A 22,500-nucleotide genomic window follows, 5' to 3' on the forward strand; every position below is an offset into this window, starting at 1 on the left:
GAGCACGTTTCTGCTCGTGGAGCTTATTAGAAACATGCAGAGGCTTTTTAGGTCGGGTACAATCACTTCTATCTGAACCACTTCTCTTGACCCGCTTCCATCGCTGCAACACCTGTTGACCTGATAACTGCTCTCATATCTGACAAACCGAGGGGCGTCCTAAACGGCCGTGTGGGGGCGTGTCTTAAAACCTCCTACCTTCTCTGGTCCAAACAAATCCAGAGCATTCAGGAGCAGAATCTAAAGTTAGAAGGAGGACATACTGGCTGCTGCATTGTTGTCAGAGAAGCCAGCACTTCAACATGTTTCCTTAATGATCAGATAGTAAGATACCTTTATCATCTCACTCTCTACAAGATTTGGTATTTTTGATACTTTCCGCGCACGGTGAGCTGAGGTCTGACATTAAACTCAGTTACTTTAGGTCTTTTTGTTCTCAGCGTTTCACATTTAATTGGCCTGATTTCAGTTCCTTTGTGCGGAGACGGTTGAGTAACATGCTTATTATCCTGCAGCTCTGAGAAGACAAAGACGTGTTTCTCACATTTTCTCTGTGACCTTGTGCTGTGGCCTTTTTAGATCCGTGTAGCGTTCAAGTGTTTGTAATGTTTCTGGATGTTTCTGCTCAGACTGCTGTCGTGACTGTTTTAGAAATAGAACTGATTCAGACACAAAAACATGTCAAATCTTTGAATGCTAAGATGCAGGTCTGAGGGGGCCTCACGGCGGGTTTTCATACAAACATGATCCCCTGCACACACACACACACACACACACAGACACACACACACACACACAGACACACACACACACACACACACACACACACACACACACACACAGACACACACACACACACACACACACACACACACACACAGACACACACACACACACACACACACACACACACAGACACACACACACACACACACACACACACAGACACACACACACACACACACACACACACACACACACAGACACACACACACACACACACACACACACACACACACACAGACACACAGACACACACACACACACACACACACACACACACACAGACACACACACACACACACACACACACACAGACACACAGACACACACACACACACACACACACACACACACACACACACTGTCTTTTATTCGTTGCTGTGAAGAAAACTGTCGGAGTGAAGAGATGAAAAGCAGCAGCACAAATATTGAAATGAGGGAAATGAAAAGCCTTCATAGAAACTGAAAGTGCAGCAGCCTTTTATTGTGCATCTCTTCCCCCCCACCCCCCGCCCGTCTTCACCTGTTGCTCTTCTATGGGAACCATGGAAACAAGGTTCCTGAGGCAGCTCTGCGCCAATGAGGCGCAGCCACCGCCGCTGGCTCTGCAGAGGATGCTGGGATGTTGGCACATTAATTGTTTGGAGTTGTTTGTGGTGTCAAAACAGAGCTGTTTGTTGGTGCTCTGTCACAATGAGCATCATCTCCCTCGGGTGCAGCTCTGACTCCTCGCACAGCTGCAAATACTGCAAAAAAAAAACAAAAGGGTGGAGTTGAGTCTGTAGATGTGCGATATCTTCTTCCTCTCACTTATGTAAGCCGGAGACTTTTCTTCTGAGCAGCTGAAACTCCAACACCATCACTGACATCTTCCTTTGTTCCGCTCACCTTCAGGTACTCAAATGAAACTCATTCCCACATCACGAATCAGAATCAGAATCAGAATCAGAATCGGGTTTTATTGCGGGGTTTAATTGTTAAACAATTAACAAGGCCCCCTTCTGGCCGGAGCCCCTAAGCAGTTGCTCGTCTTTCCTGCGGAGAAACCTGCAGACTTTTGAAGCGTTTCACTTTCTCCTCCAACATTAAGACATGGGTCACATTCACGCTGCTGTGATTTATGTTCAATTCAACGCTCTCAGCCTCGAGACCGCCGTGAAGCTAAAACACACCTAACGGACATCACAGAGGGAGGCAGACGGTAACCTAGCAACAATGAGCGCTGGACAGTAGCGCTCTGAAATGTAAAAATGCGCCGTCTGTGGAAACAGGCACTAAGTGTGACGTTGTTTTGAAGCTGTCAGAAGTTAAATGTACGTTTAGTTGATATAAGTAGTTGTTGTTGTTGTCATCATCGTCGTGGTCGTTGGGTCGTTGTCGTGGTCGTGTGGCTTCTTCTCTTCATGTTCTTGGAACGTGTAGATGTCGGGGAGCAGCTGCTCCGCTCGCTCTACATGCTGCTGGTTTTAATAACAGTCTTTACAAAGTGTCAGGAACAGCTCGGCCATTATTCCACATAGCAGCATTTCATTACTAACCCGGTCAGCACCGTTTGTACAGTCTAATCCAGGACTGCTCCACGGGGCTCGCTCATTGTATAATAATAATGAATAATAATAATGAATCAATTTAGATGTGAGCTGAACATTTGGCAAAATCTGATTCACACACTTCTCAAAAAATAATTTCAAGAAACCAATAAGTAGAAAGATTGACATTTCCAAAGGATTAGAGAAGCAGACTCCTGTTTTAGTCATTGCATTAGAACAGGGGTGTCAAAGTTCTATTGGGTCGGGGTGTAAAATGTAAAAGTACATTAAGCAGAGGGGTTAACTCATTGCAAACTGCATGTTGGCACATGGAAATATTTAAATGTACCACATTACAGAAGAAAACATCAATAATTATGTTTTGTTTGAGATTATTATATTATGTTTCAATATTTCTGTTCAAGGTTATAGAAACTTTGACAGGTTATTCTACCTGCCCTGGGATCAGTGCATTAGAGAGAGAGAGAGAGACTTTAGATGTGTGTGTCAGGCAACAGCACAGTTTGTACTCGTTAAGGTTCATTACAGATAAAACCTGCTCACGTGAATAAGTTGTCACAAACACACAGAGTGTCTTTGATGCAAAACCGAAGTCATCTTTGGGTATTTTAGTGTGAGGCATTTTAAAATGATAACATGTTTCCAAACCAACAGACTTGAATTGATCCTTCAGCGTTGCGCAGCAGTCTGATCAGCTCCGTGTGGAGTTCAACTTCTTTAACTAAGTAAACTCCTTTAAACGACTTCTGATATGAGTCTGGCAGTCCGTTCTTCTCTGTGTCCGCACTATCGTGATCTAACTCTGTCTCTGACTTTTTATGCGCCGTGAATCTGTGCCATCTCCGTGCGCAATTCGAGGAAGTATTTTAGCGCTGCTCCGGGGTTAAACCAGCTGACCTCTGTATGATCGGACAGCCTGTGCGTGATATCGTTTTCGGATAAGAATGAAATGTTCAGTAATAGTTATATTTTTACAGTCTGATGAAAGCTGGTGATAAAGGTGCAACAGCAGGCTACTGCATTTAGAAGTGATGTCACACTGAAACTTTAAGGTGATCAACACGTTCACCTCTGGGTGACCTAAAAATGAACCATCTGTAAATAAAATCAGTGAATATTCATTTTAATTTACTGTTTTTACAATAACCAGAGGTAAAACTAGTCAGGAGATGCATCAGGCTCAACGCCGGTCAGTGTCCACAACCTACACTTATTCTGGATGTGAGGAGACGGTCTGGGCCGTTACGCATGGCGGAGAGGATTGATTTTTATTTGCACGAGCTGCTCTTTGTGGCTCACTCCATAGGAAGCTTTGTTATTATTAGTACGTTTTCCATCAGTGAAGACAGGAGAAACTGGTAAGAAGTGTGGACAGAACTGAAGAGCGTCAGAATGAGCGCGCAGTGCAGCGGTGTGTCTGTCGATAAGTCCCGTAGTTTTGATATGATTCTGGCAACTGAGCAAATAAAACTAAAGAAATATTGCTCCTTCGATCTCTCTTGAAAACCTGCATTCTGTGTCGCCTCTCTCAGGTGTTCAGCCTGTTTGCTGATGTGATGTATTACCAGTGTAATGTAGGAGCAGCTCGTGATACTCCCTGCTGAGAAGATAGTTCAAAGTGCCCCGTTTAATTAATTTTCGTATCATGATATCAACCTTTACGTTGCTCATTATAGGTTTTAGTACAATTCGGGGAAAATACGTATTACAAATATTTAATTTATAAAAAATCTCAAAATATTTTTCAATAGATTTCCTCCTTCTTCCCAAAACGTCTCGCAGGCTGGATGAAACCTGCTGTCGGGCCGGATACGAGGCTGCATTAGAACAAATAAACGTCATCATCATCCTCGCTAGTCAGCATCAGACTTACTCTGCAGTTAAACTAATTATTAATTCTTATCTTTTGACACGTGATGCCGCATCATGCCAGTCAGATGTTTTACTCAAACTGCAACACAGCCACCTGCCACTAGGCGGGGCCGTAGCTCCGGTGATTTCACTCCTCGCTCTACTATCTGGATGTAAACACAGTGAACAGAGAGCATGTCGTAGGAGCCGAGCGGCCTTGTTGTGAAGGCGGTCAGGTTCATCTGGTTATTAACCGCAGCGATGTGTGACCACATTCAGCTCAGAGGCCGTTAACCTGCAGGCTGCTGGTGCTAGCACTGCTAACGTTAGCCACATGTTTACTCACAGATCATTTCATATACATTCTCCCCCAGTTTGGAGCGTTTCTGAGGGTTTTCTTATCTGTAAAGGGACTAAAATGGTCGCTTGTTTTATGGTGAGCTGCTCCCTAAAGTCTCTGTTTAGAGTGTGTGTGTTGATGTGGTCAACATTTTCAATACTCAGTTACTTCTTAATACCTCGTGTTTTCAAACGATGTACTCTTTATTTTAATGATGGATAGTTACAAGAAGCACCGAAGCTTTAATAATAACAGACTTTATTTGGCATGGACATCACAGATACATTGGACGAACCAGATGCATTGTTTAAGTGTTTTAGCAAGCATGCTAGTTCTCAACACCGGTCCACAGGAGGCTTTAGAAAGGAAAACAGATAGGGAGAAAAGTGATCAAACAGAGAAAACAATAAGGAGAGAATAAATAGACATAAACTGTAGAGCAAAGGCAGCATGATCAAACAATAAACCAGTCAGAAGCTGTTCATGTGAGCACTGATGTTTTGATTTTAGACATTGTTTGAGTCCTCTGTTTAAAGCGTTACTGTTGCTCTCTAGTTTTATGCCAGTGGGCAGAGAGCTCCAAAGTTTTGCAGACTGGCCAAAAGATGTCTTGTACATTGGGACAAGTCAATCACCTCTGATGGAGGCTCGTGTGACTGCCCTACGAGAGCTCTGACGCCTAATGGCTAATTCAGATATCAGTGGTGACACATGATTATTTACACATTTAAAAAACAGCTCAAAAGAAAGCCTACAGATCTTCAGTCGTATTTTTTACCCATAGAGAGAGAGCGTTGTTTTTTCTTGCCTCTTTAACTTTTGCTAAATGTTGCTAAGGGCTAAGTTGTGTATGTGTGTGTGTGTGTGTGTGTGTGTGTGTGTGTGTGTGTGTGTGTGTGTGTGTGTGTGTGTGCAGGGTCAGTGAGGTTGGTACTTTTCCATGCTTTTTACAGAGCAGTAAAGACGAGTTGGGAGCAAACAGTCGTTCAGAGATACCTGAGAATCCAGCAACCTGCTCGCTCGCCCTGACTCAAATACTAAAGGAACATTACAGAAAAATGTTGCCAATATGAAAGGTGTCATGTGTTCTGTGAAATACACTCCATCCTCTGCAGCAATAAGATCTGTCTTTGTTCAGTCACTTCCCTCCACATGAAGTGTCCGCCCCTCTAACCTATTGTTGAATCAATCAATTCAATCGATCAATTTTTATTTGTGTAGCGTCAACTCATAACAAGTGTTATCTCGAGACACTTTACAAAAAGCAGGTAAAAGACCTTACTCATTGTTATGTTACAAAAAGCAGGTAAAAGACCTTACTCATTGTTATGTTACAAAAAGCAGGTAAAATACCTTACTCATTGTTATGTTACATAAAGCAGGTAAAAGACCTTACTCATTGTTATGTTACAAAAAGCAGGTAAAATACCTTACTCATTGTTATGTTACAAAAAGCAGGTAAAAGACCTTACTCTTTGTTATGTTACAAAAAGCAGGTAAAAGACCTTACTCATTGTTATGTTACAAAAAGCAGGTAAAAGACCTTACTCTTTGTTATGTTACAAAAAGCAGGTAAAAGACCTTACTCATTGTTATGTTACAAAAAGCAGGTAAAAGACCTTACTCATTGTTATGTTACAAAAAGCAGGTAAAAGACCTTACTCTTTGTTATGTTACAAAAAGCAGGTAAAAGACCTTACTCATTGTTATGTTACAAAAAGCAGGTAAAAGACCTTACTCATTGTTATGTTACAAAAAGCAGGTAAAAGACCTTACTCATTGTTATGTTACAAAAAGCAGGTAAAATACCTTACTCATTGTTATGTTACAAAAAGCAGGTAAAAGACCTTACTCATTGTTATGTTACAAAAAGCAGGTAAAAGACCTTACTCTTTGTTATGTTACAAAAAGCAGGTAAAAGACCTTACTCATTGTTATGTTACAAAAAGCAGGTAAAAGACCTTACTCTTTGTTATGTTATATAAAGCAGGTAAAAGACCTTACTCATTGTTATGTTACATAAAGCAGGTAAAAGACCTTACTTATTGCTATATTACAAAGATCTGGTCTATCCATCATGAGCACTTTAGCAAAGCAGCAAAAGTTACAGTGGTAAGAAAAAACTGCCTTATTAAAAGGCAGAAATCTTCGGCCGAATCCCCGGCTCATGACGAAACAGTCTTCACAGGCCTAGACTGCGCCGGGCTTGGAAGGAGATAGGGGAGAGATGGGATAAGATGCAGGAAGAGGGATAGGGAGCAAGGGGGTGGGGGGAGGCAAGCCGTCCATCAACAATCCGGTGAGGAGGGGAGGGGGTGTGGGGGGGGGCTTGTTCTGGCAAGCCGTCCATCAACAATCCGGTGGGGAGGGGGGGTTGTTCTGGCAGGCCGTCAACCAACGATGTTGAGGAGCCTAAGAGAGCTCAAGAGCTCCCAGGAAAGTAGGTGGTTAGTGACTGAGATTTACAGATAGATACTAATATGATGTACTGTATATGCACAGAGAGCGAGAGAGAGAGAGAGAGAGAGGAGCTCAGGGTGCCAGTTCCCCCGGTAGTCTAAGCCTATAGCAGCATAACTAAGAGCTGGTCTACACCAGCACCAGCCCTAACTATAAGATTTATCAAAAAGGAAAGTTTTAAGTCTATTCTTAAAAATACAGACTGTGTCTGCCTCCCGGACCCCGGCTGGAAGGCGGTTCCAGAGGAGAGGAGCCCGATAACTGAAGGCTTTACCCCCCATAGTGCACTTGGAGACTGTAGGTACCACTAGCAGGCCTGCATTCTGGGACTGTAATGTTCTCGAGGGTAGTAGCTCCTTAAGATAAGATGGTGCCTGGCCATTTAGAGCTTTGTAGGTGAGACGAAGGATCTTGAATTCTATTCTAGACTGTATAGGGAGCCAGTGCAGAGAAGCCAACACAGGAGTAATGTGGTCCCTCTTCCTAGTTCTGGTCAGTACACGAGCTGCAGCATTCTGGACTAGTTGAAGAGTCTTTAGAGATTTGCCAGAGCACCCTGACAAAAGAGAGTTACAATAATCCAGTCTGGAGGTAACAAATGCATGAACTAGTTTTTCTGCATCACTTTGCGACAGGATACTCCTGATCTTGGATATATTACGAAGGTGAAAATAGGCTGTTCTTGAAATTTGCCTGATGTGAGAGCTAAAAGACATATCTTGATCAAAAAGAACTCCTAGATTCCTAACAGTGGTGCTAGATGCCAGGCTGATGTCACTAAGGACAGTCAAATAACTAGAAAAAGTCTCTCTGAGGTTTTTAGGGCCTAGCACAATAACTTCAGTCTTGTCTGAGTTAAGTAGCAAAACATTTCTGGTCATCCAGGTCCTAACGTCCTTAAGGCACGTTTCTAGCTTACATAACTAACTGGTGCCATCGGGCTTCATTGATACATAAAGCTGAGTATCATCTGCATAACAATGAAACTGTATGGAGTGTTTCCTCATAATATTTCCCAGAGGAAGCATATATAATGTAAAGAGAATTGGTCCAAGCACTGAACCTTGTGGCACTCCATGGCTAACTTTGGTGTGCATAGAGGACTTATCATTAACATGTACAAACTGAGATCGGTCTGATAAGTAGGATTCAAACCAACTTAAAGCAGTCCCTGTAATTCCAAGTAAATGTTCTAGTCTGTATAATAGAATCTGATGGTCAATGGTGTCAAAAGCAGCACTAAGATCTAACAAGACGAGCACAGACAGAAGTCCCCTGTCTGAAGCTAGAAGTAGATCGTTTGTAACTTTAACTAGTGCAGTCTCAGTGCTATGGTGGACTCTAAATCCTGACTGAAACTCCTCAAATAAACTGTTGTCATGGAGAAAGTCACACAGCTGATTAGCTACCACCTTCTCCAGGATCTTTGAGATAAAAGGAAGGTTGGATATAGGTCTGTAGTTAGCAAGAGTTCCTGAATCTAGAGTAGGTTTTTTGAGTAGAGGTTTGAATACCGCTACTTTAAATGCCTGTGGTACATAGCCTGCCAGTAAAGACATATTGATCATATCTAATATAGAGTTGCTAACTAAGGGAAAGACTTCCTTAAACAGCTTGGTTGGGATTGGGTCTAAAAGACAGGTTGACGGTTTCGACGCAGAAATAATTGAATTTAGCTCTGAAAGGTCGATTGGAGAAAAACAGTCTAGACTAATATCTGGTCCTGGAACTGTCTCTGCCGTATCAGACGTATCTGCACCAGGTAAGGGCAGGAGGTTACTAATTTTGTCTCTGATGTCTAGAATTTTGTTGTTGAAAAAGCTCAGGAAGTCATTACTGCTGAGGGCTAGAGGAATACAAGGCTCAATGGAGCCATGACTCTCTGTCAGCCTGGCTACAGTGCTGAAAAGGTATCTAGGATTGCCTTTGTTTTCCTCGATTAGAGAGGAGTAGTAGGCAGCTCGGGCGTGACGTAGAGCCTTCATATATTTTCCATGACTATCCTGCCAGAATAAACGAGATTCTACCGTTTTGGTCGAGCGCCATATTCTTTCAAAATTTCGCGACGATTGTTTTAGAGTACGGGTTTCTGAGTTGAACCATGGAACTATTCTCTGCCGTTTGACAACCTTCTGTTTCAGGGGAGCAATCGAATCAAGAGTAACTCTCAGCGAATCCACTGCACTATCAACAAACTGATCTAGCTGAGAGGGACTAAAGCTATCATAAGAGTTTCCAACTGGGTTGAAACACGGTACTGAATCAAAAACAGCTGAAATAGCTTCCTTAAATCTAGCCACAGCACTATCAGATAAACGAGAGCACATTTTTATTAAGCAGAGATAATTCTGGCAGGACAAAGTCGAATGTAATAAGGAAATGGTCTGATAGAAGAGGATTTTCTAGGAAAACTGTAAGGTTATGGATTTCAATGCCATAAGCTAAAACAAGATCCAGGGTTTGGTTGAAACGATGAGTAGGTTCGTTTACACCCTGGGTGAAACCAATAGAGTCTAATAATGACATGAAAGCTGTGCTAAGGCTATCATTATCAACATCCACATGGATATTGAAGTCACCTACAACAATTATTCTATCACTGCTAAGGACTAAGTCTGATCAAAATTCTGCAAACTCAGATAAAAACTCAGAATATGGGCCAGGAGGGCGGTAAACTACTAAACTAGAACTGGCTGAAAGGTTCTTGAGACTGGATGTGGAAGACTAAGAACAAGGCTTTCAAAAGAAGAAAAATTCAGCTTTGGTCGAGGGTTAACTAAAAGACTGGAATTAAAAATAGCTGCTACTCCACCACCTCGTCCGGTGTCTCGAGGTATATGAGTACTAAAATGACTGGGAGGAGTGGATTCATTCAAACTAACATATTCATCTCGACACAGCCAGGTTTCAGTCAAACAAAGTAAATCAATATGCTGATCTGATATCAGATCATTCACTAAAAGAGATTTGGATGCTAAGGACCTAATGTTCAAAAGTCTGCAGTGAATTTTCTGATTTTTTTTGCAAAGTCGTATTCGTAGTTTTGATTCTAATGAGATTTTGACGATTTACGCCTTTTTTGTCTACGTTTGGATGACTTATAAAAACGGGTCTGGGCCGGGGGACAGACACAGTACCTATAGTATAACTACAGTTCGATTCAGTATTACAGCTATAGTGACTGGGAGACAGATCTAAGTGTAAGACTGCAGCTCTGCCTCCTGGTCTGAACTCTGTGTTGTTGTCAGGGTTTTGGACTAATAACCTCTGCTATGTTTCTAGATAATAGAGCTGCACCGTCCAAAGTGGGATGGATGCCGTCTCTAGCTAGCAGACCAGGTTTTCCCCAAAAAGACTGCCAGTTATCTATGAAGCCCACATCGTTTGCTGGACACCACCTCGACAGCCAGCGGTTGAGTGATGACATGCGGCTATACATGTCATCACTGGTCTGATTTGGGAGGGGACCAGAGAACACTACGGAGTCCGACATCGTCTTAGTACACACCGACTCCACATTAACCTTAGTGACTTCAGACTGGCGTAGTCGGGAGTCATTAGTGCCGACATGAATTACGATTGTATCAAATCTACCTTTAGTCTTTGTCAGCAACTTTAAATGAGATGCGATGTCGCCCGCTCTGGCCCCGGGTATACACCTAACTATGCCCGCTGACTTCACTAGCTTCACGTTTCGGACTATGGAGTCTCCAATAATCAGAGTTTTATTCTCAGCGGGTGTGTCGCTGAGTGGGGAAAATTAGTTTAAAACGTGAAGTGGTTGGTGGGGAACCGTGTGCTTCGATTTTCGACTATGCTTCCCTCGGACAGTAACCCAGCCACTGCCTCCCGGCTGCTCAGGAGTTACCGGGGGGGAAGCCAAGCTATGTCGGCCCGCACCGGCTACAGGTGGCTGGCTAACTACTGCTGCATACGATGACTCTGACTCAATGGTGCGGAGCCGTCTCTCTAACTCAGACACCCTCGCCTCCAAAACTAAAAATAAACTACATTTCTTACATGTATCATTATCACTAAAGGAGGACGAGGAATAACTTAACATCTGACACGTAGAGCAAGAGAGAGCAGGAGAGGGAGAGACAGAAAAAGAAGCCGTTGTAAATAAAGCTAACTGCTAAGCTAAGGTAAGAGTTGGTACACAGTAACACAGTACAGAGGAGAACAGAACAGGAAATGATGCAATACGCTCACCGGTAGTACGTAGCACGTAATCAGCCTCTCTGTCTGTGTCGATTCTCCATCTTTCTGTCTGACTTGAGATATGAACTCTTACAGCTGTTCTTCTTCCACAGGACTCATATTACAGTCTTTTTAAACTTTTTATATTTGATCATTGTGTTGATATTACATATTATTATTCTGCTGAATATCCTAATAGATGTCTATTATTTAATACTCTTTATTTAGTCAATGTTCCCATTTTAAAGTATCAGAAACAGATGCAGAGAGTCAAACAGAGACCTAATGGCTTCAGTAAATCCTCATCACATTCAATTCAATTCAAAACCTTTATTTCACAGCATAGAAGAGGGGACACAAATAAAAAGAGAGTAGAAAAGAAATCAGCAAAAAAATCCAGAAAACAGCCAGCAACATATCTAAAAACAGTTACAAGTTGATGAGCAATGGTCCGTTACGATGGGGGGGTGGCAGAACGCTGCAGGGCTGCTCTCCAGGGGTCTCATTTATAACCGTTGCATACGCACAAAACGGGATCTGAAACTGGCGTACGCCTTTTCCCACACAAAGTTTGTGATCTATAAAAACAAACCTGACGGTAAAATGAGCGCACCGGTCAGCAAACTGTGACCCAGGCGTACGTTCATTTTGGAGGCATGGGAAATTGGTGACACAGACAGAGAAGTGGTGAATTGAAGCCTGCAGATATATTGATGCCTCTTCCACATTTTATTTAACTAAATATCAAACTTTACTGACAGATCCACGTCATCAGAATCATTCAAACGGATGGTTTTATTTAGGCTATAATCGCGCATGTAGTGAGCCGTTTCCGATAAGTCACTTTCATTATGACAATATATAAACAAAAAATAAAAGTCCGCCACATACACATTGCATCAGCACCTTCATTATCCCGGACGGACCTCAGAGGACCGGACTTGAACACTAATGTAATCACTGATGTAGAGTTAAACATTAGACTAACACAGAGACCATAGAGCCACCAGTTTGCATTAATATCTTTAAATATCGAGCATTTATCATCAAGTGTGCTTTTTAGTTTTAATAAAGATGACTGTATCAAGACGCACAGAGCGCACAGAGACACGGCGGTGGCTTCACACATTTCACCTTCTCCAGACTCAGCACATCTTCATCAGCTGCACGTATTTATTCTGTAAGTAATTCAAGTGTGGACATTAAGTCAGGTCATCTCTGACACGATCGTTAGGTCTATATATCCTCATAATGAGTCACAGAGCAGACGGAGTTTACCACGAAAAAAAGGACCAACAATCAAACGTTTTTGTTCGTTGATCAAACCTTTGATTACTAATATGATAGAGTGAGGGAGACTGCTGACTGACGTGAGCACTCTGACAATATGAAGAAGTCAGTGTGGGTCCTGTTAACATGTAAACATGTAAACATTGGAGATATTCTCGTGCGTAATGATGAACGCTGGATGTTTTGGCGCTGTAGGAGGACAGGGTGAATGCAGCAGCGACGTGGTGTCTCTCTGATTGGGTGAATGCAGCAGCGACGTGGTGTCTCTCTCTGATTGGGTGAATGCAGCAGCGACGTGGTGTCTCTCTCTAATTGGGTGAATGCAGCAGCGACGTGGTGTCTCTCTCTGATTGGGTGAATGCAGCAGCGACGTGGTGTCTCTCTCTGATTGGGTGAATGCAGCAGCGACGTGGTGTCTCTCTCTGATTGGGTGAATGCAGCAGCGACGTGGTGTCTCTCTCTGATTGGGTGAATGCAGCAGCGACGTGGTGTCTCTCTCTGATTGTTCTTCAGTTTGTGATCCTCCTGCTGCAGTAAACTATCCATATGTCCATTTTATCCTTCACTTCATTCACAAACTCCTCTGTTTCTGGGTCAGAAACTTTCGTTTCTTTGTCTAAACTTCCGGGTTTCGCCGCGATCCAGGGCTGGAAACCTTAGCTCCGCCCCCTCGTTTGTATGCATTTTCATTCACGAGCTGCTTTGCGTTGAGCGTTTCTGGTTGAATGTGGGCGTGTAGAGGGCGGAACATGGGACTAATCTACGTGCGCACATTTCCAGGTGGATCGTGATTTATAAAGGGAACATTGTGTGCAGGTGTGCGTACGAACGGTTTTATAAATCTGAATCATTTTGTGCGCACGCCATTTCCGGGTTTTTGGCGCACGTACATTTTTAGTATGGATTCTACGCACTCTTTTATAAATGAGACCTCAAGTCTGGGAGAAGAGAGTCTATGTAAGAGGTTTCAGCTGCTCACGTAGAGGCTTGAAGCCGTCTGGTGACATTCTTGGTTGCTGCTGCATCAGAGCTCTGTGAAGTCCAAGACAATAAAGTTAATCTTATCTTATCTTATATCGGGGAACTATGGCGTTTAGCGCCCTCTGCAGACTTATCCTGGCATTATTCCTTCATACTTTCACCTCGCAATCTGAACCTTTGCCCACGTTTAGTTTAGGCATGTGCGTTATAAAATGGCGATCAGCAGAGGAGGTGAACTTTAATGACCTGTTAGTAGTTAGTTCTGTTTTAAATTAAAGGTATCACACCATCTTTTTACAGCCCACATCGATCCTTTCCATTTTTTATGGATATTTTTTTACTGTTAATTGACCAGGAATATTTGAGTCCTGGTCACGACTGAAAAAGTTTCACATAAAAAAAACAAGCATTACAAACATTAAAATTAAACTCCAAATAAGAACCATCAAGTATAACATATGTAATGTGTTAGTTTTATTGATTTTGTAGTTTTTCATGTGAAAGGCAGACACATGCAGAAATATGTTTAAAATGTTATTCTGAGAATTATCCTTTATCATTATTATTATAGAGTCACTAATTAACCTAACGCTCATGTCTTTAGTCTGTGGGAGGAAAACTGGAGCACCCAGAGAAAACCTCAATGCGCACGGGGAGAACATGGAAAAACTCCACACAGAAAGACCGGCCGAGGATTCAAACCCAGGACCCTTCTGTGGGGCCACAGCGCTAACCGCTGCACCGCCGTGCCATCTGTTAGTGTTATTAATGACGAGGGGAACGAGAGGAAAGAAGGGAGGGAGGTGGAGCGGGGGGTTGGATGATAGGATGAAGAGAGGATGGTGATGAATGAGGAGGAGGAGGATGGAGTGAGAGAGAGGAAGAAGAAACTACTGTTGCCCGACCTCAGCGGAGCTACAAGGAGTTTTTTCCTCATCTCTTTTCTTCCAGAACCTCCAGGAACTTCTGTTCCTCGTCTTCTCCTCCTTGTCTTTCTTCTTCTGTTCTTCCTTCTCTCTTTGTTTCCATTCCTTCTCTTCTTTCTCTTTTTGTTGCTCTTCCTCCGTCTTCCCTTTAATGGTTTTGGACCAGTAGCCTCTCTTCTTCTTCTTCTTTTTGGTGAGACGGAGCTTGAGTTCTTTCTGTTCTTTCTCCAGCTCTTCGATTCTGGCCATCAGGGTCGTTTCTTTGTTGACCCGTTCTTTGTTTTCCATCTCCACCTCCTGAACTCTAGTGATCAAGCTGTGTTCTTCATCAGCCTGTTTTTCATTGTTCATCTCCAGCACCTCGATTCTGGTTGTCAAAGTCTCCTTTGTCTTGTCAAGGACTTTGTTCTCCTTTTCCATCTCTTTGACACTGGTAGACAATTTCTGGTTCTCCTCTACCAGCTCTGATTTCTCCTGCTCTGCCTCGTTGATTCTGGACATCCACATCTTTTCTTTCTCCTCCATCTCCTTCGTGAACTTCTCCTGCAGAGCCTTTTCATTTTCCTCCTGAGGATCGTTTTGGAAGGATTCATTTTCTCTCCTCCTCAGCTGGGCTGAGGTCTCCAAGAGTTTCTGAGAGAGACCCTCCTTCTCCTTCCTAAGAGTTAGGATAAAGTAGTCTCTCTGCTGGACCTGCTGCTTTGTGAGGTCCAACCTCATCTGGGTGTCCTTGTGCAGAGAAGCGGTCTTATGGCTCTCCAGAGATGCCTTAAACATCTGATCTCTGAGCTCAGAGTTGATCTTCCTCTCTGCCTCCAGTTGTGCCTCCTTCTTCTCCATCTGCTCCTTGTCGAAGCTCTTGGCAGCCTCCATCTGATCATCCTTCAACTTGAGGCTGGTGTTGAGGCGGGCGATCTCCAGCTCTTGTTTGGAGATGGTCTGGATGCTCCTCTGAAGTTCGTCCTTGAAACCATTTTGCCTGATGTCCATGAGGTCCTGCAGCCGGTTGACTCTGTACCGTCCATTGTGAACCTTATGGCACAGATACAGCCTTTCTTCTGCCCAGGACTCAGTGTCACTGATCATCGTATCATGGAGGTTCCAGATCTCGCTGTGAGCATCGTGAAGGGCGTCTTTCAGGTAATGGACCTCATCAGGAGGATACTGAGCGCCCTGAGCGGCAGCAGATGCAGCCTGGTTTCCAGGTTCTGGTCTTGAATCCATGGCGCTTTCTTTATCAGACTTTTGTGACTAATTTAGTCTCGAGCAGTCTGTCGCAGACTTGAAGTTGTCTCAATCAGACTTTTTCAGACTGAATTAGTCGATCGCAGGCTGCAGTAGATTCAAGTTGTCTTTAGTAGACTGTTTAAAATGCTCTCTGTAGTTAATACTGTCGTAGATCCTTCTGGAGTAGTGAACACGTCTTGTCTCTGTGGATAGTAGAGGTGAATGTGTTTCTCACTGAGCCTTGATGTCTCCTTACTCCTTTAAAGGGAACAGCACAGTTCTAGAATCCTGCAAACATCAAAGCATCAAGGCAGCCCAACATTCCACTGTTCTTACCTTCTGATTGGCTCTGATGCATGATCATTCTGAAAGAGGGCGGGGCTTCTAGGCAGCATATTTTCATCATGTTTGTTTTCAAAAAATGAATCTGACAGAAACAAAGTAAAGCATTATTTCAAGTAACAGATAACACAATACCTACTACCTCTTCTCGGCCTTGTCAAGGTTCGGATTCGGCACCAGATTTGTTTCTCTAATTAGATTATTATATGCAAAACCCCAGGCCTCCGCACAGACAAACAATATTAGGTCCAGTTACTTTCCACTGAGCCGCTCTACAAGACAGGGATGTCCCTTATCACCATTATTATTTGCCTTAGCCATCGAACCTCTTGCTGTTTCATTACGCACAGCAAAGGAATATATAGGAATAAAAAGAGAAGGGACTGAATACAAAGCGTCGCTATACGCGGATGATTTATTACTATATATCTCCAATCCTGCAATATCATTACCAATCATAATGTCCATAATATCCGATTTTGGAGCTATCTCAGGATACAAACTCAATTCATCAAAGAGCATACTATTCCCGATAAATGTAAAAGCACACCAAAGTATTAATTCTTTCACATCCTACCCATTTGCAACTTCAGGTAAATTCAAATACTTGGGAATTAATATAACCCAAGAATACTCCAGTCTTTTTAAACATAACCTTTCAAAACTATATGATCAAACAGTACAGGACCTAGATAGATGGGCTAACTTTCCAATTTCATTAGCAGGTCGAATCAATATCATCAAAATGAATATTTTACCCAAGTTTTTATTCCTTTTCCAGTGCATTCCCGATTCTCATTACCAAAGTTTTTTTCAAGAAGTTAGATTCTTTAATATCTAACTTTATATGGAATAAAAAGACTCCTAGAATTTAAAAAACATTTTTACAGAGACCAAAATCTACAGGAGGTATGGGGTTGCCTTGTTTTCAGCTCTATTATTGGTCTTGTAATATACGTTCCCTTTCTTTTTGGTGTCATAAACGGGGGGCTGGCTGGGCATGGATGGAAAATCAAAGTTGTTCCCCCACTTCACTAAAGACTCTGATATATTCGGCATTACCTACTCTTAAAATTAAGCTTAAAAATCCAGTTGTTTCCCATTCAGTGAGAATCTGGACCCAGATAAGGAAACACTTTCATTGGAAAGAATGTTCAGTGCACACTCCACTGGGTAACAATCATACATTCACTCCTTCACTTTTAGATTCTACATTTAACAAATGGCACCTGAAAGGAATACAATCCATACAAGATCTGTTTACTGATAAGATCTTTTCATCATTTCGTCAGTTACAGGTAAAATTCAACATACATAATAGAGACTTCTTCAAATATTTGCAAATCCGAAGTTTTGTTAAGGAAAGGTTCCCGTCCTTCCCGGATCAGCCCCCCGAATGTATCATGAACTCAGTGCTCCTACCTGATCCATTAAAAAAAGGGTCTATATCTAAGATTTATAACATTCTGTCACAAATGGACTGTACAGCCACACTTGAACATCTAAAAGAGGCTTGGCAGGAGGACCTTGAAGTGGAAATCTCAGGAAACCAATGGACTAAGGCTCAGGATCATGTGCACTCTTCATCTGTATGTACCAGACATGGACTGATACAATTCAAAATTTTACACAGGCTTCATCTATCAAAATTGAAACCTTCTAAAATGTTCCCTGCTGTAAACCCACTCTGTGATCGTTGTGGACAGGTACCGGCCTCATTGGCACATATGTTCTGGACTTGTCCAAGCATCGCCAACTACTGGATCAAGATATTCCAAAGTTTGTCTGAGATTTTCCAGAAATATAAATCATAAATCATATATCAATCCAGACCCGGTTCTTGCAATGTTTGGGGTTGGGTCAGCTGCTATGGAGCTCTCTTTATCAAACAACCAGAAGAATGTGATATGCTTTGTAACACTGTTAGCAAGAAGATTAATTCTGCTGAACTGGAAACAAAAAAATCCTCCAGTTTATCAAGCTTTAATGAATGATGTAATGAAGCATTTGCAGTTAGAAAAAATAAAATTTACCCTGAGAGGAAGGATAAATATGTTTTACTCAATATGGCAGCCATTTATAGACTACTATAACAAAAACAACCCCAGGAAAAAAGAATAATTTAGTAAAATCCAGAACACTAGACATCCTCCAAGTTGTATTATTATTACTATTTTAATCTTTTTATCTTATTATTTTGGTATTATATTTGTGTTTTACTGATTTTTTTTATATCTTGTATTTTTATTTATTTATTTAGATTTTTGTGTTGGTTTGAGGTATGAATATTCATGTTTTTTTGTATCTGTATTTGAAAAAAGAAAAAACCCCAATAAAGAGAAGTTGAAAAAAAAAAAAACAGATAACACAATACCTGAAATCTTAGGCCCCGTGTCCACCTGGAGGATTTTCCAGGGAGGGAAGTGTTGGCTGTGCGCTCGGGAGTGTCTGCATGAAGCGTTCGTGCGCTGAGAAGAAAAGCGCTGCACGTCCGTCCTGTCTCCATGACAACAGTTTGTTGACAACGGCCACTGTATGAGCGACACTGCTCCATTACTTTTTTACTGCATGTTTTCTATTTGAGATTGTTTTTTTACCCTAGCAGACACGGAGCAAAGAGGATATGATCTGTGGGTCGCTATAATACGGGGAATATCATACATTTGGAAAAGAGTGCCGGTGACGTCAACAGCGCCTTTCTGAAAAGTTGAAAGATTTTCAACTTGAGCGCTCGGAGCGACCGCACAAAAACATCGTGCTGTACCCGAGTACACCTGGGTGTGTGTACAGTCCGATACAGCAGGAGGCAGCATGCACACACTGTAGTTGGTTTCCCAACCAATTTATCGACCAGCCGATATTAGCATATCAAGTATCGGCTAATTTGATCGCAGATATGTGCCGATAATACGCAATGTATTCTCCAGTCTCCAGCTGTTTGGATAACAACACGCATCATCACTCTCCAGAGGGTCAAGCGCTGACACCGTTCATGCACTTTTACTTTCCAGTCGACCATTTTGTCTACGTTATATTGGGTATCTTTTCCACCAGTGTTTGATGACTGCATTTGAGGGATCATATGTCTGCATCAGAGTTTTTTTCTCTCCCCAATATTGATATCGGTATCGGCCCCAAAAGACCCATATCGGTCCCTCCCCTAAATGAAACCCCTTATTACTTTTTAAGTAAATTTTTTAAGTACATTTTTTTTTCCAGCACAAAGACGACACATAAAATATTGAAACTGAGAAATTAAAATATGTTTGAAGAATTATACGCCCATTCTGAGTTTGTTGCCAATAACACATATCACACACATTTGTACAAATCATGACATTCTGTTACTCTTTACATTTTTACACAGCCTTTACACTGTGTTTTTCTGAAGTCGTGACTCACTCAAATACTCAAACAGCCTCTACAGGGAGAAATATTCAGCTCAACATCCGAACACCACTGCCAAAAACATTTGATTGCCTTTGAGTGTTTCTGGAAGTCACAGTTTTTATGTTTTTTCTTGTTCTTAATTTTCTGTTTCCACTAAGTGATTTTGATCTCCTGTTCAGTCTCTCTCACCTCCTAAACTCCCCTCGTTCGCCCTTTGTATTTTCTCAGTCTTTTCAAAGAAGCTGAAGCTGCAGACCCTCCTCCATCAGCGTTTACATAGTGTGTGTGTGTGTGTGTGTGTGTATGATTTACATTACTGAAAAAAACCACCAACCCCCTTACACAAAAGCCCACACACACACACACACACTGCACGCTCTTCCACTCAAACATCCCTATCTCATTATCTCTCCCTCTCTCTCCCTCTCTCTCTCTCTCTCTCTCTCTCTCTCTCTCTGCTGTGTGTGTGTGTGTGTGTGTGTGTGTGTGTGTGTGTGTGTTTGCCGATGCGTCGCGATGTGTCCGCTGCTGAGCAGGTGTTCAGTTCAGTCATTCAGAGCCGGAGCTCCACACTGAGGAGCAGACAGACACCGGGCGCTCTCTCTCGCTCTCACACTCAGGACCGAGCATCTTCAGTGGGGGGGGGGCTGCCGGAGTCTGTGCCCCCTTCCCCCTCTTGATGATGATCCAGAGCTCAGGAGAGCCGGAGGCAGCCAGGAGGCATCAGACAGAGAGGTTTTAATCCAGCCGAGGAGACTCACACGCTGGGATAGATCTGCTGCTGACCCGCCTGTTGGACCTCCTCCAGGTCTTTCACCTTCCAGCCTTTGCGATTAAAATCCTCAGAAACAGGAACACAGATTCTACAATCGTTTGCACATTTTAAACGTACTTCGACAGCTTTGGAGCAACTTTGTTTTGTCTGATTACGATCCCACAGGTGTCCCCTCTGCTCGTCTCTTTGGATTTTTGCTTCTGGGGCAGGATTTTGGACCAGTACAGGAGAGAGACTGGGATCCAGTTTAAATCAAACTGGACTGTTTGAGTCCATCGGGAGGTCAGACTGAGTCCTTCAGTCTCTGTTTCTCTTACCGGAAAAGGAGAATTAATTTGATTCTACAGAAACCGTTTAAATAAAACAATGTGAATCAAACTCTTCTGAGAACGATCGTCTCACAGTCGTGATGTAAAAGCAGCGGTTGTTACCGTGACGATGCTGTGGACAGTTTGACACGACGGAGCGAGGATGCAGAAGAAACTCTGAAACTGAAAACGTTAGATTTTTATTTATTCTGAGTGTTTGATGTTCGGACTCTCGGCGCAGGAAGAAAGGTGGGCGGAAGGCGTGAGAACTTTCTGAACATCCTGTTGTTGTTCTCTCGGATCTCGTTCTGCTCATTCTGGTGAGATTTCACCTGGAAACACCTGCAGACCACTTTCTCTCTCCTCAGCTATCGGTGTGGATTTCTATCAGCGGTGGATATTTTGTCTACAGGCGCTTATCCATCCTTCTCTTCCCCTGTGTGTGTGTGTGTGTGTTTGTGTGTGTGTGTGTGTGTGTGTGTGTGTGTGTGTCAGGTCAGACTATAAGCTCTCTCGGTTGGCTCAGACGTGGACTCACAGGCCGGCAGGAGATGCTCTGATCAGAGACTTGAAGCCCCTGTTTTACACGGGAATCCCTCGATCCTCACTGAGTCTGGACAGGTGAGGACACACACACACACACACACACACACACACACACACACACACACACACACACACACACACTAAAAGCATCGTTGAATGAAATAAGTGTCTGATTTTTTTACAGGAAAAACCCACATTTCTCTTTAGTGTCCCGGTTCTGAGTCTTCTCCTGGTTCTGATCACATTCAGGATCTGGTGTTGACCTGGACTCACAGAAACCTGGTTCTTCATCTCGATCATCCTGGTTTATGGTTACTGCGTCTTATTTGTGCAGGCGCCTGCACAGCGGCAGCGATTTAGAAATCTGAGAAGAACGAGAGCGCTGTGCCGTCTGTCGTTCTGATGTTTGGTGACGTATTAAAGTTTCTTCAGCTCTTTCCAAACGTCACCTGACTCGCTCTGATGTACGTGTTGGTAAACCGGCGTCCTGCAGCCTGCTCACCACAGACATTATTGTTAAACCTTTCACCACCCAAAGAGTGAACTCAGTTTTCTTCATCGCTACAGAAGAAGCGATTTCATTGATGCCGCCATGTTTGTTTTTTGCTGAGGTGGCGCCTGCGCAGGTTGTCGTCAGCTGTCAGAAAGCGGGGTAAGGCGTGTACGTGCCACAGTATCACGTTTTCAGTTATCCAGGTAGCAAAATCAGATTTCTCAACACCGGGATGCGGGCTCATCCTGGTTTGTGAAACAGGATCCGATGTTTACACAAAAACAGGAGACTTAAAGTACCCGATCAAAACGCGGATACTTAAGTCCATGTGAACGTGCTCTTAGACTGCGTCTTGTGTTGCGTCTGCGTCAGATATTCACTTCTTGATGAAAGTGAAACTCCTTTTGCTGAATTATAAGGAAATAAAAAAAACTTTTATACAGACTAAAGAGGGATTAAAGTCAACTACAACTCCCAGGGTGCATTGCAGTTACACACAGTCACTCACTGAGCTTTGTAGAATCCTGATAAAAAAAAACCTTGAGAAGCTCAAGTAATCCACTAACGCCGTCTCTTTCCCCCCGCTGGCGGCGCCCATTTTCAATATGAATCCAATGGCAGTTTAGCGCCCGCAAAACGCCGTCTGCATCAGCTGTTTTTAATATGTTGAAAAAAGCTAATTTTTAGTGACACCACTGCGCTCGTCAGAGTCACGTCTACCTCACAGACCATTCAGAGTCAAGAAGGGGGCGGGACTTCTGCTATCAGCTTTGTCAACAACAACGGCGTTGGAGAAATGTACTCGTCTTTACAAGGGAGCGGTCTCCTGGTGTAGAGCGTCTGCTGATGTCGGGACGCCGTTCATTATTTTCATGTTTTCTTGTAGAGATTTCAAGCAGAGCACCTAATGGTCACTCTCGAAGGAAGCAGGAGTTAACGGTCGTAACCTAGCAACAATAAGCGCCGGAGTTTACTTTTATGTAAACACGGCTCTGACAACAACACAGCCAGCGGGACTCGAGCTTCTCCCTCATTGTA

The 22,500-nt window shown here is 42.9% G+C and overlaps 2 protein-coding genes across 3 annotated transcripts in view; one reads left to right on the top strand and one right to left on the bottom strand.

Annotated features, from left to right (window-relative positions):
* The window catches only part of arg1 (arginase 1), a 213,217-nt gene that overhangs the window by 59,567 nt on the left and 131,150 nt on the right, over window positions 1–22,500 (bottom strand). The window lies entirely within an intron of this gene.
* The window catches only part of ankfn1 (ankyrin repeat and fibronectin type III domain containing 1), a 121,018-nt gene that overhangs the window by 42,874 nt on the left and 55,644 nt on the right, over window positions 1–22,500 (top strand). The window contains exons 1-2 of one of the 2 annotated variants that reach the window (XM_061027483.1): window positions 19,450–20,743; window positions 20,919–21,044. Coding sequence is in view for 1 of the 2 variants with exons in the window: in XM_061027482.1 (XP_060883465.1) it covers window positions 20,919–21,044 (126 nt within the window). In the remaining variant the exon portion in view is untranslated. Of the gene's footprint in view, window positions 1–19,449; window positions 20,744–20,918; window positions 21,045–22,500 lie in introns of those variants that run through there. The other variant, XM_061027482.1, reaches the window with a different exon arrangement.

The sequence above is a fragment of the Labrus mixtus genome, chromosome 21 (assembly GCF_963584025.1).
Source record: "Labrus mixtus chromosome 21, fLabMix1.1, whole genome shotgun sequence".
NCBI classification, from domain to species: Eukaryota; Metazoa; Chordata; class Actinopteri; order Labriformes; family Labridae; genus Labrus; species Labrus mixtus.